At 51.4% G+C, this 15521-nt stretch overlaps 5 protein-coding genes across 5 annotated transcripts in view; 2 read left to right on the top strand and 3 right to left on the bottom strand.

The window, feature by feature from the left end:
• The window catches only part of PHACADRAFT_201197 (uncharacterized protein), a gene marked incomplete at both ends in the record, with an annotated part of 801 nt that extends 228 nt beyond the window's left edge, over positions 1 to 573 (top strand). Inside the window, 2 exons of the mRNA XM_007401495.1 lie at positions 91 to 230; positions 289 to 573. Of these exons, the coding sequence (XP_007401557.1) occupies positions 91 to 230; positions 289 to 573 (425 nt within the window). The remainder of the gene's footprint in view (positions 1 to 90; positions 231 to 288) is intronic.
• An 814-nt stretch (positions 574 to 1387) lies between these two features.
• PHACADRAFT_264995 (uncharacterized protein) lies at positions 1388 to 2203 on the bottom strand. The gene is made up of 4 exons (XM_007401494.1): positions 1877 to 2203; positions 1713 to 1820; positions 1571 to 1665; positions 1388 to 1520 (listed from the first exon to the last, which is right to left on the bottom strand). The coding sequence occupies exons 1-4, from the start codon at positions 2132 to 2134 to the stop codon at positions 1493 to 1495; spliced, it is 489 nt and encodes a 162-aa protein (XP_007401556.1). The 5' UTR covers positions 2135 to 2203; the 3' UTR covers positions 1388 to 1492.
• Positions 2204 to 2510: 307 nt separating this feature from the next.
• Positions 2511 to 5264, top strand: PHACADRAFT_264992 (glycosyltransferase family 57 protein). Its single transcript, XM_007401493.1, has 9 exons — positions 2511 to 2649; positions 2703 to 3109; positions 3162 to 3324; positions 3379 to 3553; positions 3606 to 3690; positions 3744 to 3906; positions 3963 to 4514; positions 4567 to 4696; positions 4748 to 5264. Exons 1-9 carry the CDS (start codon positions 2612 to 2614, stop codon positions 5147 to 5149), a joined length of 2115 nt encoding a protein of 704 aa, XP_007401555.1. The 5' UTR covers positions 2511 to 2611; the 3' UTR covers positions 5150 to 5264.
• Positions 5265 to 5616: 352 nt separating this feature from the next.
• Positions 5617 to 8228, bottom strand: PHACADRAFT_264989 (uncharacterized protein). Its single transcript, XM_007401492.1, has 7 exons — positions 8093 to 8228; positions 7687 to 8029; positions 7262 to 7625; positions 6777 to 7212; positions 6576 to 6704; positions 5735 to 6526; positions 5617 to 5683 (listed from the first exon to the last, which is right to left on the bottom strand). The coding sequence occupies exons 1-6, from the start codon at positions 8160 to 8162 to the stop codon at positions 6396 to 6398; spliced, it is 1473 nt and encodes a 490-aa protein (XP_007401554.1). The 5' UTR covers positions 8163 to 8228; the 3' UTR covers positions 5617 to 5683; positions 5735 to 6395.
• Positions 8229 to 8332: 104 nt separating this feature from the next.
• Positions 8333 to 14603, bottom strand: PHACADRAFT_264985 (uncharacterized protein). The gene is made up of 21 exons (XM_007401491.1): positions 14487 to 14603; positions 14254 to 14419; positions 13757 to 14205; positions 13222 to 13704; positions 12967 to 13167; positions 12635 to 12913; positions 12351 to 12581; positions 12230 to 12301; positions 11427 to 12173; positions 10689 to 11370; positions 10261 to 10636; positions 10159 to 10210; positions 9972 to 10106; positions 9863 to 9917; positions 9760 to 9806; positions 9635 to 9706; positions 9491 to 9585; positions 9279 to 9441; positions 9041 to 9217; positions 8506 to 8988; positions 8333 to 8452 (listed from the first exon to the last, which is right to left on the bottom strand). The coding sequence occupies exons 1-21, from the start codon at positions 14574 to 14576 to the stop codon at positions 8426 to 8428; spliced, it is 5082 nt and encodes a 1693-aa protein (XP_007401553.1). The 5' UTR covers positions 14577 to 14603; the 3' UTR covers positions 8333 to 8425.
• Between the last annotated feature and the right edge of the window lie 918 nt (positions 14604 to 15521).

Below are 15521 nucleotides of genomic sequence, written 5' to 3'. Positions count from 1 at the left end.
TCAATGTTCTACTTTGTCTCGTAAAACCCGTAACATTCTCTAGATGCGGCAACGTTGGCAAGCTCACAAGAATTTGTGCGACTGTTTCAGAGAAAGCCTTCACGGCATCACACCCGCGGGAAAACCCAAATGCGCCGTTCCTCGTTCTGGGGGGCTTCGCTGACTTCATCCTCCCCTTGACCGCCGTCAACGGCCACGGTGCCATCATCGGCCTCGCGAACGTCGCACCGGTGCGCATAGCTCCTCTTTCACTACATACCTTGAACCATGTTGATATCACTACTGCAGCACGCCTGTGCAAAATTGTTTGACATTTCCGTCGCGTCCCTTTCAGATCCTTCGTTGCTTCATGAGGCGCAGCGTCTGCAGGGCATCGTTGCTCGTGGAGATTTCACCATTGCAAAGGCGTCCATAGCTGGGACTAAGTTCCTGCTCGAGAAGCTCTATGGCTATGGTGGCCTTCCCCGCAAACCGCTCCCGCCTATCAGTCATGAAGCCGCTCGGGCGCTGTGGGAGCACCCACATGTGCAAGAACTTATTGCGACGGAACGAAGCGGGAAGGTTTCTCAGTAGATTTATTTGTCTCACGTACACGTCTCCAGCGGCGCATGTCGGCGTTCAGAGCTTGCAAAGGTCCTTTATCATTAATACTCCATCTCTATACCTGGTATCATTGCTGTATCACTGTATGTTCATGTATTAACGTTCAAGGCAGGCGAGGACACATATAGGACTAGTACCAGCGTGTAAACCTCTCATTCGTCGGTCTAGTATTTCAGCTGTGATGCAGGCAACCCTATTATCGAGCAAAATAGCCCATTGCGAACTTCAGCATTTTTGAAAGTCGCAAATGTCGTTCAGTGTAGTTGCGCCCCTCTGATGGCCGGCGCCGCAAATCGCATAAGCACTTACTCAGTCTCGTCTTGACCCGAGTCACTAACCGGCGACCATCGAATACCAGCTTGAACAATAGCAATCCGACTGTCGCCGCTAGTACTGTACCTGTGCGTCCAGTCCGGCGCGTCACGCGTCACGCATCACATAACCCCCGACCGCCGCTCTCAAGGGCGGTAGTCACGTCGTCACGAGGGGCCGTCGACGCCATTTGACCGTCGTATTCTTGACCAGTGTCACAGGTCACCGTCAAATTCGCCGCCCCGCCGTGGTTGACCGTCACGTGTCACACCTGCCACCGGACTGGTTGTACAGATACTTTGGAGACACAGTGCTTTTCTACCAGACATTCCACGGTGAACAACTCCAATAACACCAACGAGACTTGGAGTTGCATTTTATTGCTGCCTTAATCAGCGCTGACAACGAGTGGCAGTAGCCCCGGTGCTATGTCCTCTCACAAGCAGAGTATCGATATAATCGTGTACCCGGTGGGCTACCCTGGCTATCCTTTTATTCCTTTATTTGTGCTATCGCCTCCGGTCTCATTACTGACAGTACAGACGTAGCTACACGTGCAGGCGAGTAGTCAGCTCACTCAAGAAGAGTATGGCACGATATGACACCTAAATATACACATTAGGTCAATTTAGGACTTTGGTTAGGGCGAACTCACCCTAACAATCCACGGCCACCCCAGCCCGTCCTTGGGACGAAGGTTAGTGTAGCAATCTCATCCGCCGCGCGCAGTACTTTCACGGAGATTTCTCTCTGCGAGTGATGTCAAAATTGCGCGACTCAGAAGGGGTATTACTCACGTTTTCCTGCAAGGCAACGAAAGTTGCAAGTGGTTGCAACGTATTGGATGTGAAAGAGCTCTTTGTTAAATTTCCGAAGGAAAGGATCAAGTCTTCTCTGAGGAGACCCTGTATCGAGACGTAATCAGGAAACACATGAGGAGTATGTCGTCTTTGGGACTAACGGCAGTAGCAGCAGGGCTACCTGGAGCAATGCCGTCAACTCTTGCAAAAGGATGTAATTCGGGTGAATCGGAGACCCCGTGATCCTTCTCTGCGACGAGGGAAGGATCGTACACGCCTTGTAGACCCTTCGCGATCGAATCCATGACATCCCTCAGATCGTTACGAAGCTCAATTATCCGGACACGCGCGTGGCGCACTTCCCAGACGTCAATATCTGCCCTTGGAAAGCCATCTGCATCGACTAGAGGTGTTTGCATCGTCACATTGTTTCTCCTCAGGATGGAGGCTTGAGCATCGATTTCAGCCTCTATCGCGTCCTTGCGGAGTGTCAATGCATGAACTTGTTCTGCAGGTGACTCCCTTGATGGCAGCTCCATTCCCATGGTGGTTTGGAAGTAAGCAGCGAAATGCGTGAAAGTAAGTATTTGTGTAAGAGCAGTGCGAGTGAGAGGTGCAGTCAATGCGACTTGGCAAAGAAATAGCTGCTACTATTACCTTATTTGGGACATATATGCAATAAATCTCCGCAGGATCTGTGTGAGCGTGCTTGAACATAACATGTGTTGTACGCTGTAAGTTCTGGCTCATTCACCCTCGAATGGAAGACTTTCCACCCTTTCTTCCCGAGGAGCTCGTCTTCAAAGCGGCATTTGCGGTCCCTTTCCTTTGCTTCACAAGATTCCTCGCATAGCCTGCCACATACCGGCCGGGCACCACGAGCGCGAACATCGAGTATGGTCCACTCCCCCGCGACTGGTGTCCGCGGCAAGGTGTACGTAGTATTCGCGCTTGCTTGGTTCACTCTGTTATAACGGGATATATTAGATCGGACATCGACCACTCCGACATTGTCGCACCGGTTCCGCGAAGACATCTAACTCTCCAACGTTCTGAGAGTCAGCATTGGCTTGGTTCGCCTCCTTTGTCTCCTGTTTCTGCTGTCTCGCGCACACTGTCCCCCATCTCCCATGTCCCGCTTTCACCAACGCACGCCAGGAAGCGATACAGCTCAATGTTCTCCGCGATATCTGAATCCGAGAAGTCTCATCTGACGGCAGCTTTATCTTCGCAGTCCATTTCAGCTGCAGATCAGAAGACTACAGAAGACGTTGGAATGGCGCGGAGATGGACGCGTTGGATGCACAAACAAGGTCTCAAGCACCGTGTACTGCCCCTCATCGTTCTATTCACGGCGCTGTTTAAATGGTGCATCACTCTGGGCTCGTATTCCGGTGTGTTCGCTCGTGCGATGCGCACATATACACAGCTTACTCTGTTATCTAGGACAGGGTACTCCGCCACTGTTCGGTGACTACGAAGCTCAGCGACATTGGATGGAGTTGACGATACACTTGCCCGTCCGGGAGTGGTACACGTACGATCTGAAGTATTGGGGACTTGACTATCCCCCACTTACAGCCTACATCTCGTGGTTATGCGGCGTCATGTGAGAGTCTCTTCTAGCATCGCGTCGTTCGTACACCATCTGATAGTTGAATAGCGGCGCGCGGATCGACCCTTCCTGGTTCGCCTTGGACAGTTCCAGGGGAATTGAAAACCCTACCAGCAAAATCTACATGCGAGCGACAGTTCTAGCCTGCGATACTTTGGTCTACATACCTGCAGTGTTATTCTTTGTACAAACCTGGCAGAGAAATCGGTCATCCAAGACACAGGTAAACCTAGTACACTAGTGGCTATGTTAAAGACGTTGACAGGTTTGTTCAGCAAGTAGCTTTGCTAACGCTATTGCTACAGCCAGCTCTGTTGTTGATCGACTTCGGCCATTTTCAGTACAACTCAGTCATGCTCGGTATGTCCTAGCACCGACATTGATTGTGGTGATATGTTGACCAGTACAAATAGGACTCACCCTAGTCTCGCTCTGCTGCTTCGCTGTGGGCCACGACCTACTTGGAGCGATCGCTTTTGTCTTGAGTCTAGGATTTAAGCAGATGGCCCTGTACTATGCACCTGCCATTGGAACTTATCTACTTGCGAAGTGTCTAACTTTAGGTTTGCGTGACGGGTGAGTGAGGAGCAGCTATCAGCTCAACGCAGCTAACCAGCTCTTGTTCTATTCAGGGTCCAGCTCTTTCTTCAACTTGCAGCGGTCACTGTGATATCATTTGCAGTTCTCTTCTTGCCTTGGCTCCCACCGATTGCCCCCATATCGGCTATTCTTGATCCGATATCCAGGATATTCCCATTCCAACGGGGCCTCTTCGAAGACAAAGTTGCCAACTTCTGGTGCGCTTCAAACATCCTCGTGAAATGGCGGGTCTGGATGAGCGCCCCGGCCTTGGTCAAACTCTCCGCCGGAATAACCATTATTGGCTTTCTACCCGCTGTTGTAGGCATGCTCTACAGCGGTTATAGGCTGGGTGCATCTGCGGAGAAGTCTAAGCAAGACAGTAAAGCAGCTTCCGAACCATCTTTCGGTCCTTCTCCCGTTTTGCCCTTGCTACCCTACGCTCTTTTGACGTCGTCTATGTCTTTCTTCCTGTTCTCGTTCCAGGTTCATGAGAAGACTATCCTGGTCCCTCTACTGCCACTTACGCTTCTTCTCTCTGGTGCATCGAATAATTCACCCACCTTCAAACTTGGAGCTCTCGTCAACAATGTAGCTGCATTTAGGTGAGCATTTTAACCCTGTCAGATATGACTTTAAAGTAGGAGCTCTCTCTAGCATGTGGCCGCTACTCAAGCGCGATGGGCTTGCGCTGCAATATGTTGTAATTCTCGCGCTTTGGAACTGGATGATCGGACACAACCCATTCAAGCTGCGGCACAAATCTCTAGTAGACTACCTCTCAATGGTGTGTCGCGCGGTATATTTCGTGATGTTCATTTCTCATTCGTCGCCCTAGGCCATCTACGGCATTTGCATCCTGCTACATATTTCTGAATGTCTCCTTCCCCCACCAAAGCGCCTCCCTGATATCTATCCCGTGTTGAACGTCCTGCTCAGTACGCCTGTCTTTGGCGTAACCTGGCTCTGGTCAATCAAGCGGTCTGTTGAGGTGTCCTGGGGTGTTGGTGGCCTAGGATCTCTCTCGAAAGCCTCCTCCGCAGTGCACTCGCCCGGTGCCAATGGCCACCTTCCGAACGGCGACGGTTCCACGGTCGCCAACCCGGAGGGCGTCACGTCTAGTCTGGGTCTGTCGATCGTCGGAGAACGACTGTCGGGCTTGCGGACGCGTAGTCTTGGATATGCACAGGGCAAAAAGTCTGCATTGGGGAGCGAGAGTGTTGGTGCAGAATTCAATTAGCAACAGCGTGTATTAGTCAGGCTTTCGAGATTGGATGGACCTTAATAACTGTTCTATATAACCCGGGGTAACGGAGTCTGTCCTTAGCGTCGAGCTAACATTGAAATATTGAACGAAGGTCGGCCCGATCCTTGACATTGCCAATTGAGGGGTGTTATGTGATGTCCGCGCGCCAGATGCCATAGTGACCTGCCTGTTTGCATCCAAGCTAGCAGCTCCTTACATACCGCCACCAAGGTCACCAGCACCGCGGAAACCCATGCGCGAGTCTAAGGTACCCCTCAGCAAGAGAGGTGATCCTTGGTTCGACGATGGCAACATTATCCTTCTTACCTCCTTCGATGACTCGTCGATTGCGTTCAAGATACATCGTGGCGTGCTGGCGCGTCACTCTGAGGTCTTTCGGGCTATGTTCGAGGTGGCGGAACCCCCACCGGACTCCGAAAGCCTCGAAAAGTGCCCTGTGGTGTACATGTATGATGCACCTGTAGAGTTAAGCAATATTATCAAGGCATTGTATGACGGAGTCTTTCTGTGAGTGCCGTTGTTCAACCGGCTTTAGCTGACTCTCTTATAGACGTATAGGAGCTTTCAGAACAAGAGCATTGCTAATTTCTTTCACGCCGCCGGGATCTTGCGCATGTCAACGAAATACTGCATAGCTCATCTCCGAACACAGGCCATCCAGCACCTCGCGAAGACATGGTCATATACGCTGAAAGGGCACGACGAAATGCTTGAGCTAGCTCTCGAGACACTTCCGGTCGACGACCTCAGCTATCCCTTCGTGCATCCTCTGCATGTGTTGAACCTGGCCCGCTCGACCGACGCACGCCTCCTCATACCATCAGCATTGTACTTCCTCTCTCTATATCCGCTCTCGGACTTGTTGAAAGGTGACCATCCCAAGCTCCAAGTCGAACACCCTTCGCGACCTTCTTCAGACATCACGACGCAGACTGTGCAGGACTACACCCTCATCTTCCAATACCGCTTACAATTGCTCTTGGACTTCTGCCGAAAGACATGTGCTACAGAGCGAAGGACTCCCCCAGACTGCAAGAGTCCCTCGCAATGCTCAAAATCGTTTCACCGCCTGTCAAACTTGCTCTCAAGGCAGTGGATTCCGCGGACTGGGCCGTTCCACTTCATGAAGCAAGCGCAAGACCAGCTACTTGACATGCCGGACGTCTGTGCAGCGTGCCATGCTGCATTTAACCAGGAAGTGAGCGACCTCCGGGAAGAGTCATGGCGAAACTTGCCCGCTATTGTAGGGCTCCCCAGCTGGGAGAAGCTGGAAGCTGAGACGCGAGAGATGGCAATGACGTGAATGTATGGAACATGGTGTGTATTGGTCAGATATACTCGCTATCCCCGGTGTGTACTGTCTCCCTGCCTTGAACCCACATACCGATTCTATTCCTAGAGTCGCCCAAGCACCACCATTTCTCCACTATCTCTTCAGATAGCGACCACGCACTTGTTCCCGCGCTCTCGTTGTCCAGGAAGTCCAAGGATCCGATACCCCTTCCTGTCTCTTCATCGACTACCTTGACTGCACATGACGAAGTTAGAAATTGACACTCTGGCGTGTAATTTATACGTTTCACTCGGAGAATGTACTCACTGCACTGGGCATCGAATGGGGCTCCTACAATGAACTGACCAGTGCCTGCTCTTAATCCTAACGCATCCGCTCCGCCGGCTGTCGCCAAGTACAGAGACTCTTTCCAATCGATGGATAGTGACTTGTGCTCGTTTGGCCTTGCACCACTGGCTGCGCATTCCAGGTGCCTCGAACCCTCTCGTATCCTGGAGACTGTCACGGCATGCCTCATCGCTGACATGATATCAATGTCATAGCCACCAGCAATGTCGGTACCCAGTCCAACTTTGACACCACTGTTAAGTGCCTCCCGCAGGCGGAAGGGAGCAGCCGAGAAGTAGGCGTTCGAGAGGGGGCAATGCGCGATGGCCGTACCTTTTTGCGCGAGGCGCAAAAAAGACGGTGGGTCCAGGAAGGTGCAATGCGCTTGAACCGTGCGGGAAGTCAGTAGACCGCTCTATAGGTACGTGAGTATTGTATGGCTTCAGGGAGGTCTAATTACTCACTTGCTCGAAAACATCGATGTCTTCTAATCCGCGTTCCTGTCTCACCCATTCGACTTGATCCAACGCCTCTGCCATATGACTCTGTACTCGCAGACCACGTTCTTCTGAGAGACGGCCTAATCCCACAAGTAGCTCTTCAGAGCAGGTCGGGACAAAGCGCGGCGTAAGAACGGGTTCGATCAGCCGCTCGTGCGGGTCCATCGCGCTCTCTAGGGAGCGACATTTGTCTACGAAGGAGGCAGCCGCGGAGAGGGCTCTTTCTGCCGACATCTCGACGTACGTCGGTCTAGAGTTCTTGTCCATAGAGAGTTTGCCTACAAAAGCACGAATTCCTGCGTCTTTCATACACTCGGCAAGGATAAGACTATACATCGAGAATGGCTCGTCAGAAATGATAAATCTTTAAGCTCAAAGAGCGAGCGCACTTCGTATCTTCTCTGATTGTACCGAAGAGCAGGACAGCACCCGTCCCATGCTCGACAAGACGTCTCGCTAGTCGAGTGTAGACCCGTCGAGCGAGTATAGGGCTGCTATCTATCCTCTCCTCAGCCTTGAAGGCGTATGCGTTCAACCACTCCATCAGAGATAGATGTAGCCCAGTGCCTTGGTAGAGGAACTGCGGTGCATGGAGGTGTAGATCGTAAAACGTCGGCAGCAAGAAAGTGCCTGGGGGAATCCTGTTGACAGACGCACGGCTATTGAGCCTAGTCTCTGCTTCGGGTGAGCTAGCAGGGCCGATGTATACCATGAAGCCTTTCTTGTCCACTTCTGAGGGTCACACTGTAGTAAGCGAGCTGTGAATGGAGTGGCAAGAGATCTAACAGCTCTCACCCAGGACATGGTCCCTCAATATCCCCAGCTGTCCAAGAGATGGACAGTGGACGAAATCACCACGCCACATTATTACGGAAGATGCAACCAGCTGTATCCACACCTGTTCGGGTGGATGAGATCGCGCTGGATTCTCTCGTGGTAGGTGCTGCGGAACAACAGCAGGCCGTATCATTCGGACTACTGTTAGGCAGTTTCACACCCTCAATTTGTCTTTCTACGGCACGCTCAGAGTTTGGTCGACAAAATAAACAGAGAATAATATCCGAAGAGCGTTTGCGACAATTATGCAGATATACTAGACCTACTCAACACTGAATAACTAGTCTAACATCAGAAGCCCCCAAACCCGGTCATCATCTGGCATACCCAATTCAGATCAAGTAAAGTATGGAAGATGAAGTTATGCTTACGGCAGGTACACCACCCATCGGTGGCACACCAGTAGGCATGCCGTTGATGACTGGCGGAGCTTGAGCTGGATAACCATTACCTTGCGTGATGAGAAGGCGGTTTCCGATCATCCCAGGATTGATAATGGGGGCCTCGGCTTCCTGTTGCTCTTTCTGGGACTCTTTTTGTGAGTGCTCTTGCACCTGTTTTTCAAGAGCCGCGACCCGGTCGATGAGAGACCGCTTCTTTTGAATCTTGTATGGCATATAGAAGTCGTTGAGGCCGTGCTGCCATGACAACTCTTCGATAACATCTTCCCGAAGCAAGTCGAAACAGACGTAGAGCATAGCGGCGAAGCATTCCTTGTTGCCGATGTCGACGAAGTAGCCAATAAGGTCCTCTGAGACTTCTGTACTGGCGGAGACGGCCGCGGTGATCATTGCGTCCTTGTAAAGTTTGTCCTGCTTGGATAAGGCAATCGATTCTTCCCAGCGACCATTTTTCTGCGTCCGGCCAGTAAGCAAGAGTGGTGATCGGGATATCCGAATGGCATACCTTGTACAGATGAGCGGCAAGTCTCCTAAACTCAAGTAGTTCGTGCTTCTCCAACCGCTGCGCAAGGTTGACGTTGTTGAAATTGTCGAAGCTATCGATGGAGTCTCGCAGAGTCTTGTAGTCCTCCTCCTCGATGAGCAGATCGTTATAGGCGTCATTGACGGCCTCAATGTTCAACTGAGGGTGTTAATCTGAGGTTAGACAGCGGGAAGCACTCCATCCGCGAGAGCTTGCCTACATGTTGCACAGCGATGAGGTATGATCGGACGAGCGGAATGTGGTCGATCTGTCTGAACATCCTCACCACACGGGTATGGTCGATGCGGGGGATCATCACGCTGAGCAAATCAGTCAAGAGGGTCGGCTGCTCTTGCAGGTAGAAGGTAAGGGCCTTATAGTATCTATTAAGGGTATGAGATTTAATGAGGCTCGCGAGAAAGACATGCTCACATCTCGATATTGGCTACGCGGACAATGACATCCTTGAACTGGTTATGCTCCCAAGCATCCGCTGATCGTTCGATCATAGCAAGAGCAGCGTTGTCCTGAAGAGGATTTAACGGAGGTGTCCCACATCTTCAATATGACGCTTACAAATTCATCGTATTTGATGTATAGGAAGACAAGCTCTGGCCAGAGATGGGCACGCTCGGCAGCTTTGATGACCTGCGAACATCATTGGATATCTGTGGAATAGCAATTTTATATGCGCTGCTCACCTTAGGGATGTTGATACGGGAAACAAACAGCTTGAGATGCTCCATGACTAGAGTGTACCATTAGATTTACGGAGGCACACTGCAGTCATTCATGTCAACCCACGTTTCTCCGGACGATACTTGCTATATAGCACCGAGAGTTCCGTAAAGATACCCATCTATACGATCCACACTGAGCGGTTGTAAATTCACCAAGAAAGATCGGAACTTACATGGGCACGCTCGAGACTGAGGCCAGCCTCAAGAAGCTGGAGAATCTCATCGAAGTGGCCACGACGTTCATACGCCTGAACAATCGCCGGAAGCTCTTCGGCGTGAACGATGATATTCAGACCGCAAATTTGCGCCTGCAAAGCCAGCATCAGACAGTACAATCTAGACTAGAAATGGTATACCCACCAGTCGGAACTCTCTCTTTTCCAAGCACGCAGCGTGAACTTGCTTCCAGACTCTGCACACAACATGAACCGCCGCTCGACATCAAGCATGACACACACTTACTGGGTGTTGCCGGCCTTGCGCGCGCTCTCGACGGCACCCTGGTTCTCACCAAGGTAGATGAGCGTAGTCGCAAGACGAGCCCAATTGGAAATGCTAGTGAAGAGCAATTTCGCGGCTTGGTAGAGCTCGTCTTCGAAACACTTCTCTCCAACCTCGAGTATATCTGCCACGTTGGTCATACCCAAGAAATCTTCCATGTCATGCAGACGGTCCGTCTTGGCATACGCATACGCGAGCTCGGTATCAATCTTGGGTTCACGCAAGTGCTTGCGCGCCATCTGAAGGAAGCGGACGAGGTCGTCGTGCTTGCCAGCGCGGTTAGCGATCTCGACGACCTCTGCGTAATTGGTAGGGTCTTGAGCCTTGATGTACGAGTCTGCAAAGCGGCGTCAGCGGGGAGAGGTGCTTGGATGTTCGTGAATACAGACCTATGGCATCTTTGATGCGCAGTCCGTCCAACTGGGCCTTCGCCAACCTGGACCATACCTCAGGCTTGTTGACTTTTGTCGCGTATTCTACACCACGGTCGAGCGATACGATGTGCTCAACGAGTACATTGATCGCCATCGCATGCTGCTCGTACTTCTTGTAGATGAGGAGCGCCTCCTCATACAGGCCGTGCTCCGTTGCAATCTTCGCGATCTCACTTGCATCGTAGTGCTGAAGCTTATCAATGTAGCCGACAACCTTGCCCTTGTCTGCACGGATCGCCGTCAGCATCAGCAGATTCTGCAAGTTCTTATTCTCGCTGAACGGCGAAGGTTCTAGGATAATCTTCTCGAGCAGTTCAATGAGCTCGATGGGCAGATCCGCGGAGAGGAAGGCCTTGACGGTAACGGAGACATCGTCCGGATCAGTCGATTCAGGCATCGCAGTGGTAATAACTTGGTCGATGAGTTGACGACGGTGGATGTTATCCGGAGTAAGGACCTGCGCCCAAAGCTCGGGCTGGCGGCGCTTGATCAAGTAGCGAGCCTGTTGCTTAAACATCGAGTTCTCGTTTGTGATTGCGATGAGCTCATCGTCGCAGAAGCCCTTGGCGTATGCGATATAGGCGAGGTAGGGATCGCGTGCTTCGCAGAACTTTCCGACAACCAAGGGTTCGTACAGCTGGTAGGCGACATGATATTAGTCCATATCATAATCATCAGCCAACTTGTACACACGTTGTTTTCCTTGAGGAACTGTTCGGGGTTATTGTTGCTGTCAATATAGATTTTTGCAAGCGCATTGAACACGGCAGGGTCCTGACTTCCCGCCTGCACGCGCGCTTCTAACCAGGGCAGAATCAACTTGAGGCGGTTGCGGGTCTCGACCTCGTGCACCAGCTCGTCGATAGCAAAATTGCCAGGGACAGATGCCAGCAAGCTCTTGATTGCCGTTTCGTCGCAATCAACATCGAGAAGTCCACCGATGACCTGCGGAGTGCGCGCTGAGTTGACGCGCTGGACGTACACCTCAATGAAATTGATGAGCCCGTGCTGGTACAGGTACAGCACAAGGTCGTGCACGAAGCCGAAGCGATCACAGACGATGATGAGCGGTAGCTGGTCAGATAGCTTGGCTTCCTTGAGGAAGTTCTTGACCTTCTCCGGGCTGTAGAAGTTACTCTCGCGACAGATACGTTCGACCTCGCGGATCTGGCCCGTGCGGGTCGCGGCTTGGATGTATTTGAAGTGAACCTCGGGATCTTGACTAAGATTGACGACAGAGCCGAGATAGTAGTAGAGCCCTTCGAAGCTTTTGACGGATTCGAACATCTCAATAAGCTTGACCGGACCTAGGATGTCCGAATACTTCGTGGCGATCTGGATGACGGCCTGCAAGTTCTGGCGGATGTTGACGCGAAGCATCTCGTACAAGCAGGCCATAGACTGCTCAGTAGTGAGACGACTGAAATAATTAACCAGCCACTATGAATCACGCATGCGTGAGTACTGAATACGAATTTAAGAAGCAAGCCACTAACATCGATAGGCAGCGTGCTCGCATGCACAATAACACGCTTGATATCTGCAATGTCTTCGTAATGCTCGAGAGCCTGAAAGAGCTGTTAGCAGCCTGGCGTTCAACAAATTTCGACAACATACTCTCTGGAGGAGACCGGCCTTTTCACACAAGTTGGCAATACGAGGGCGGTCGTAATGTGTGAACATCTCATTACCCAGAATGGCGTCCGCAACCTGCGGTGCATGCATCAAATTCATTTCCAGCAGACGAGTCTGCAGGTGACCCTGCTCAGGCTTGTTGTCTTTGAGCGCATCGAGTAAAAAGGATGTAGCGGGTTGAATCATATTCTGGGACATGAAGATGTCGACAACCTGCAAAAATCTGTCAGTTTGGCATCAATGCGACAGGCTGCGTCTGTACGTACCCGCTCAACGTCAACCAGCGGACCGTTCTCGTCGTTGACAAGCTGGGCAGCAAACTCAGCGCCCTTCTCGGGGTTGGTGCGCATAATGTGCTGCAGAAGGCCAATATAGTCTGGCGTGTACCCGACCTTCTTGCAGTACAGCACAATCTTCTCAGTTTGGCCCGTCTCTGCGAAGCAGGCGATGACCTTGTTCGGGACATTCGCACGCAGGTACACGCTCAATGCCAGAGTTAGGTCGTGTAGCCGAACAATGTCACCAAGCTCTTCGCTGCAAGTGAGCTATGGGAGGGATTGAGGAAGTTAAAGTAAGGCTGAACAGTCAGAATGCGTACCTTGTTTTCTTTCAGCCACTTTTCCAGCAACTGTTTGCGTCCTTGCTGTAAGACTGGGCGCGCAAGCTCCACTGACTCAAGATGATTAAGCTCGCCCTTCTCGAGTAAGATGCCGAAGTATTGAAGGATAGGTGATAGACCGCCAGGAGGGGTTGGTGCTGTCTTGAAAGACTCGATGACTTGCGCAGTACGCAGGATACCCTAACAAATGCACTGAGTTAAAAGTCTGACGCTCGTAATATCTGTGTCACTTACCCGAGGAGAGTTAGCAGCAATCTTGGCAGCCTCGCCGAACTGGCCACTTTGGAATAATGCTTGATACTGCTTGACATACAGGTCATCTGCGCCGGGTAGATTCGCACGGCTTGCGAGTTTGAATGCGAGCTCGGTATTGTTGAGCGTCGTGAGGATGTATGGAATGATCGTCTGGTCGTCGACGTTCACACTGAGAACCTGCCCTTTCTTGTTAACACCAATGATACCGTTAGTGCTATCATGCTCGGCAGTAACGAAGATCGTCTCGCCAGAGATGCGGTTCATGTAGATGCATGCGCCTGTGTCGAGGTCATACAGGTGAATGAAACCGTATTTGGTCACTAGGTAGATGATTCCGTGCTTCTTCGACACTTGCATTGCAACAGGGAAGTCATTGGTCGCTTCGGGCGGGAAGTACACGTCGACGGCTTTCTTCGTGAATTGAGGATCTGGCGCTTGGTGGTCAATTTCGACGATGTGCAGCTGCAAAGCGTGTTAGCGTGTGTATGTGCTGAACTACACCAATGAAACTAACCTTCGCACCGACCGCAGTGCGAACGGAGAACGCGAACAGCTTCGTGACTTGTTGATGTCCATCCAACTTCAGCTCTGCAAATGATGCGGCATGGCCTTCGATAGGTTGACTGACACTGCGCTCTCGGCTGTAGAGTTGCATAGCACCTTTGACCTTGAAAGCAGACGGATTCGTCGTATTCCCCGAGATACCTACGAGGACCAGCCATTTCTCGTCTGCACTCGCGCGGTAATTGATTATCTGCGCTCCAACGAGTGTGGGATGACGGTCGAAGACCTTCTGAGGTGGTGAAGTCTGGTCGGTAATGCTCCAATGGTACACAGCAGTTTCTGTGACCATGCCAATAGTAGCATCTGAGATCCACTTCCAGAATACGACGTCAGAATCGTTGACGTGGGATTTGACCTTCTGCTTCGTCTCAATGTTGAATATTTGGAGAGTGCGTCCGGCTGCGTAGGGCATAGGTGCTTTGCCAGATTACGAGGCGTAGCACGTACCTTTCAACGCAAGAATCTTCTTATGTGGGTGCATTACTGCTGAGTCTGCTGTGATTGGGCGGCGAAGGACATTGTTGGCGTCGGCGAGGTCGATAATCACGACTTGGTTCTGTTCATTAACCTTCTCTCGGACGCAGATGAAGTGATCCGACTCGAGGGTCAGAGTCTATGTTGTACAGTATCCATAGGCAATGAGTGTGCGTCTGGCGCAGCAGGGATACGCGTATACGTGCCTGGAAGGAGATAGAGGCTGGCTGGACGCCCAGACTGGAGAGCTGGAGATGCTCACAGAACGCGATAGGTTTCGAGATGTCGAGAGCCATGGCGAGGAGGATGGCACGTCGAAACCACCGAGAGCACCGTCCTGCAGATATGTGAGACGATAGAGAGCGTATAACGTAGCTTCAGAGCGGGATAAGGTCGAAGCGCGCGTCATCTTTCGGCGCTACCCTCACGTTCGGCATCTCCGGAACAGTCCCGCCGATGTCGGACATTCCCAGGCGCCTTTCAAGGTCTTTTTTTTCCGCTTGTTTATAAAGGCCCGTAGAACTACTGCTACATGAGGGCCTGTGCTACAGCCAAAACAGGGTCCGTGCCGGTTCGCCTGGTCGATCTAAAGTCTGGGGGCGCAGAGGGATTCGCAAGACCGCACCAGACGGCCCTGGCCTCCGCACGAGCACTGAGCCAGTTGATGGACTCTACCACACCAAACCTTAGACCTACCTCTATTGCATTCCCTCACCCTCGCCCTATCCCTAAACTGAACACAAAATTTATCATGGTGACCCCCATTAAGTATGGTCACCAGTGTTTGATCGACTATACTCCAGCTGACCTATAACGATTCACACTATTATTTGTGCTCCTCGTCTAACTGATTGCCCCAGTTGTCCTCGTCAGCAGGCGGATCCTCGGCACCAGATAAAGCCTTGAAAGTTTTGCCTACAGGTTTGTACTTGCCCCTGTAGCCAAACTCTCATGCTAATGCCTCTTCCTCTTTCACGGAGAGGCTCTTGTCTTGATTGAAAAGTATTCAGTACCTAGATACCATGTATTTTGCATACCACTGTGTAAACCTTTGTTCCACCTGGTCCAGGATGGAATATGATTGCTGCCATTTTCCTGGATCCACCAGTATGTCCTCTGGTTGTAGGAGACAATTGTGGTGTTGAACATCGCTGGAGTATTTAGCTTTGCAGCGTTGTTCTAACTCTTTTGTGTAATCATTTCGCTTTTCCTTGCATCTCTTCAAGTTGCATGAGAGCTTT

The sequence above is a fragment of the Phanerochaete carnosa genome (genome assembly GCF_000300595.1).
Source record: "Phanerochaete carnosa HHB-10118-sp unplaced genomic scaffold PHACAscaffold_13, whole genome shotgun sequence".
Classification (NCBI taxonomy): Eukaryota; Fungi; Basidiomycota; class Agaricomycetes; order Polyporales; family Phanerochaetaceae; genus Phanerochaete; species Phanerochaete carnosa.
Note: the sequence above shows the minus strand (reverse complement) of the source record. Positions and strands in the feature narration are given on the sequence as shown.

Coding starts and splice junctions, on each gene's coding strand:
- PHACADRAFT_264985 (XM_007401491.1), bottom strand. CDS start 14,576: ATGGCTCTCGACATCTCGAAACCTATCGCGTTCTGTGAGCATCTCCAG. Junction 14,420..14,486: donor CAGCCTCTATCTCCTTCCAG/GCACGTATACGC, acceptor TGTACAACATAG/ACTCTGACCCTCGAGTCGGA. Junction 8,989..9,040: donor TTGCCGCTCATCTGTACAAG/GTATGCCATTCG, acceptor GGCCGGACGCAG/AAAAATGGTCGCTGGGAAGA.
- PHACADRAFT_264992 (XM_007401493.1), top strand. CDS start 2,612: ATGGTCCACTCCCCCGCGACTGGTGTCCGCGGCAAGGT. Junction 3,110..3,161: donor CACTCTGGGCTCGTATTCCG/GTGTGTTCGCTC, acceptor TCTGTTATCTAG/GACAGGGTACTCCGCCACTG. Junction 3,554..3,605: donor ATCGGTCATCCAAGACACAG/GTAAACCTAGTA, acceptor AGGTTTGTTCAG/CAAGTAGCTTTGCTAACGCT.
- PHACADRAFT_264989 (XM_007401492.1), bottom strand. CDS start 8,162: ATGTGGCGTGGTGATTTCGTCCACTGTCCATCTCTTGGACAGCTGGGG. Junction 7,213..7,261: donor ACATCGATGTTTTCGAGCAA/GTGAGTAATTAG, acceptor ACGTACCTATAG/AGCGGTCTACTGACTTCCCG. Junction 6,705..6,776: donor CCCATTCGATGCCCAGTGCA/GTGAGTACATTC, acceptor CGTCATGTGCAG/TCAAGGTAGTCGATGAAGAG.
- PHACADRAFT_264995 (XM_007401494.1), bottom strand. CDS start 2,134: ATGCAAACACCTCTAGTCGATGCAGATGGCTTTCCAAGGGCAGATATT. Junction 1,821..1,876: donor GTAGCCCTGCTGCTACTGCC/GTTAGTCCCAAA, acceptor GTCTCGATACAG/GGTCTCCTCAGAGAAGACTT. Junction 1,666..1,712: donor TCGTTGCCTTGCAGGAAAAC/GTGAGTAATACC, acceptor CATCACTCGCAG/AGAGAAATCTCCGTGAAAGT.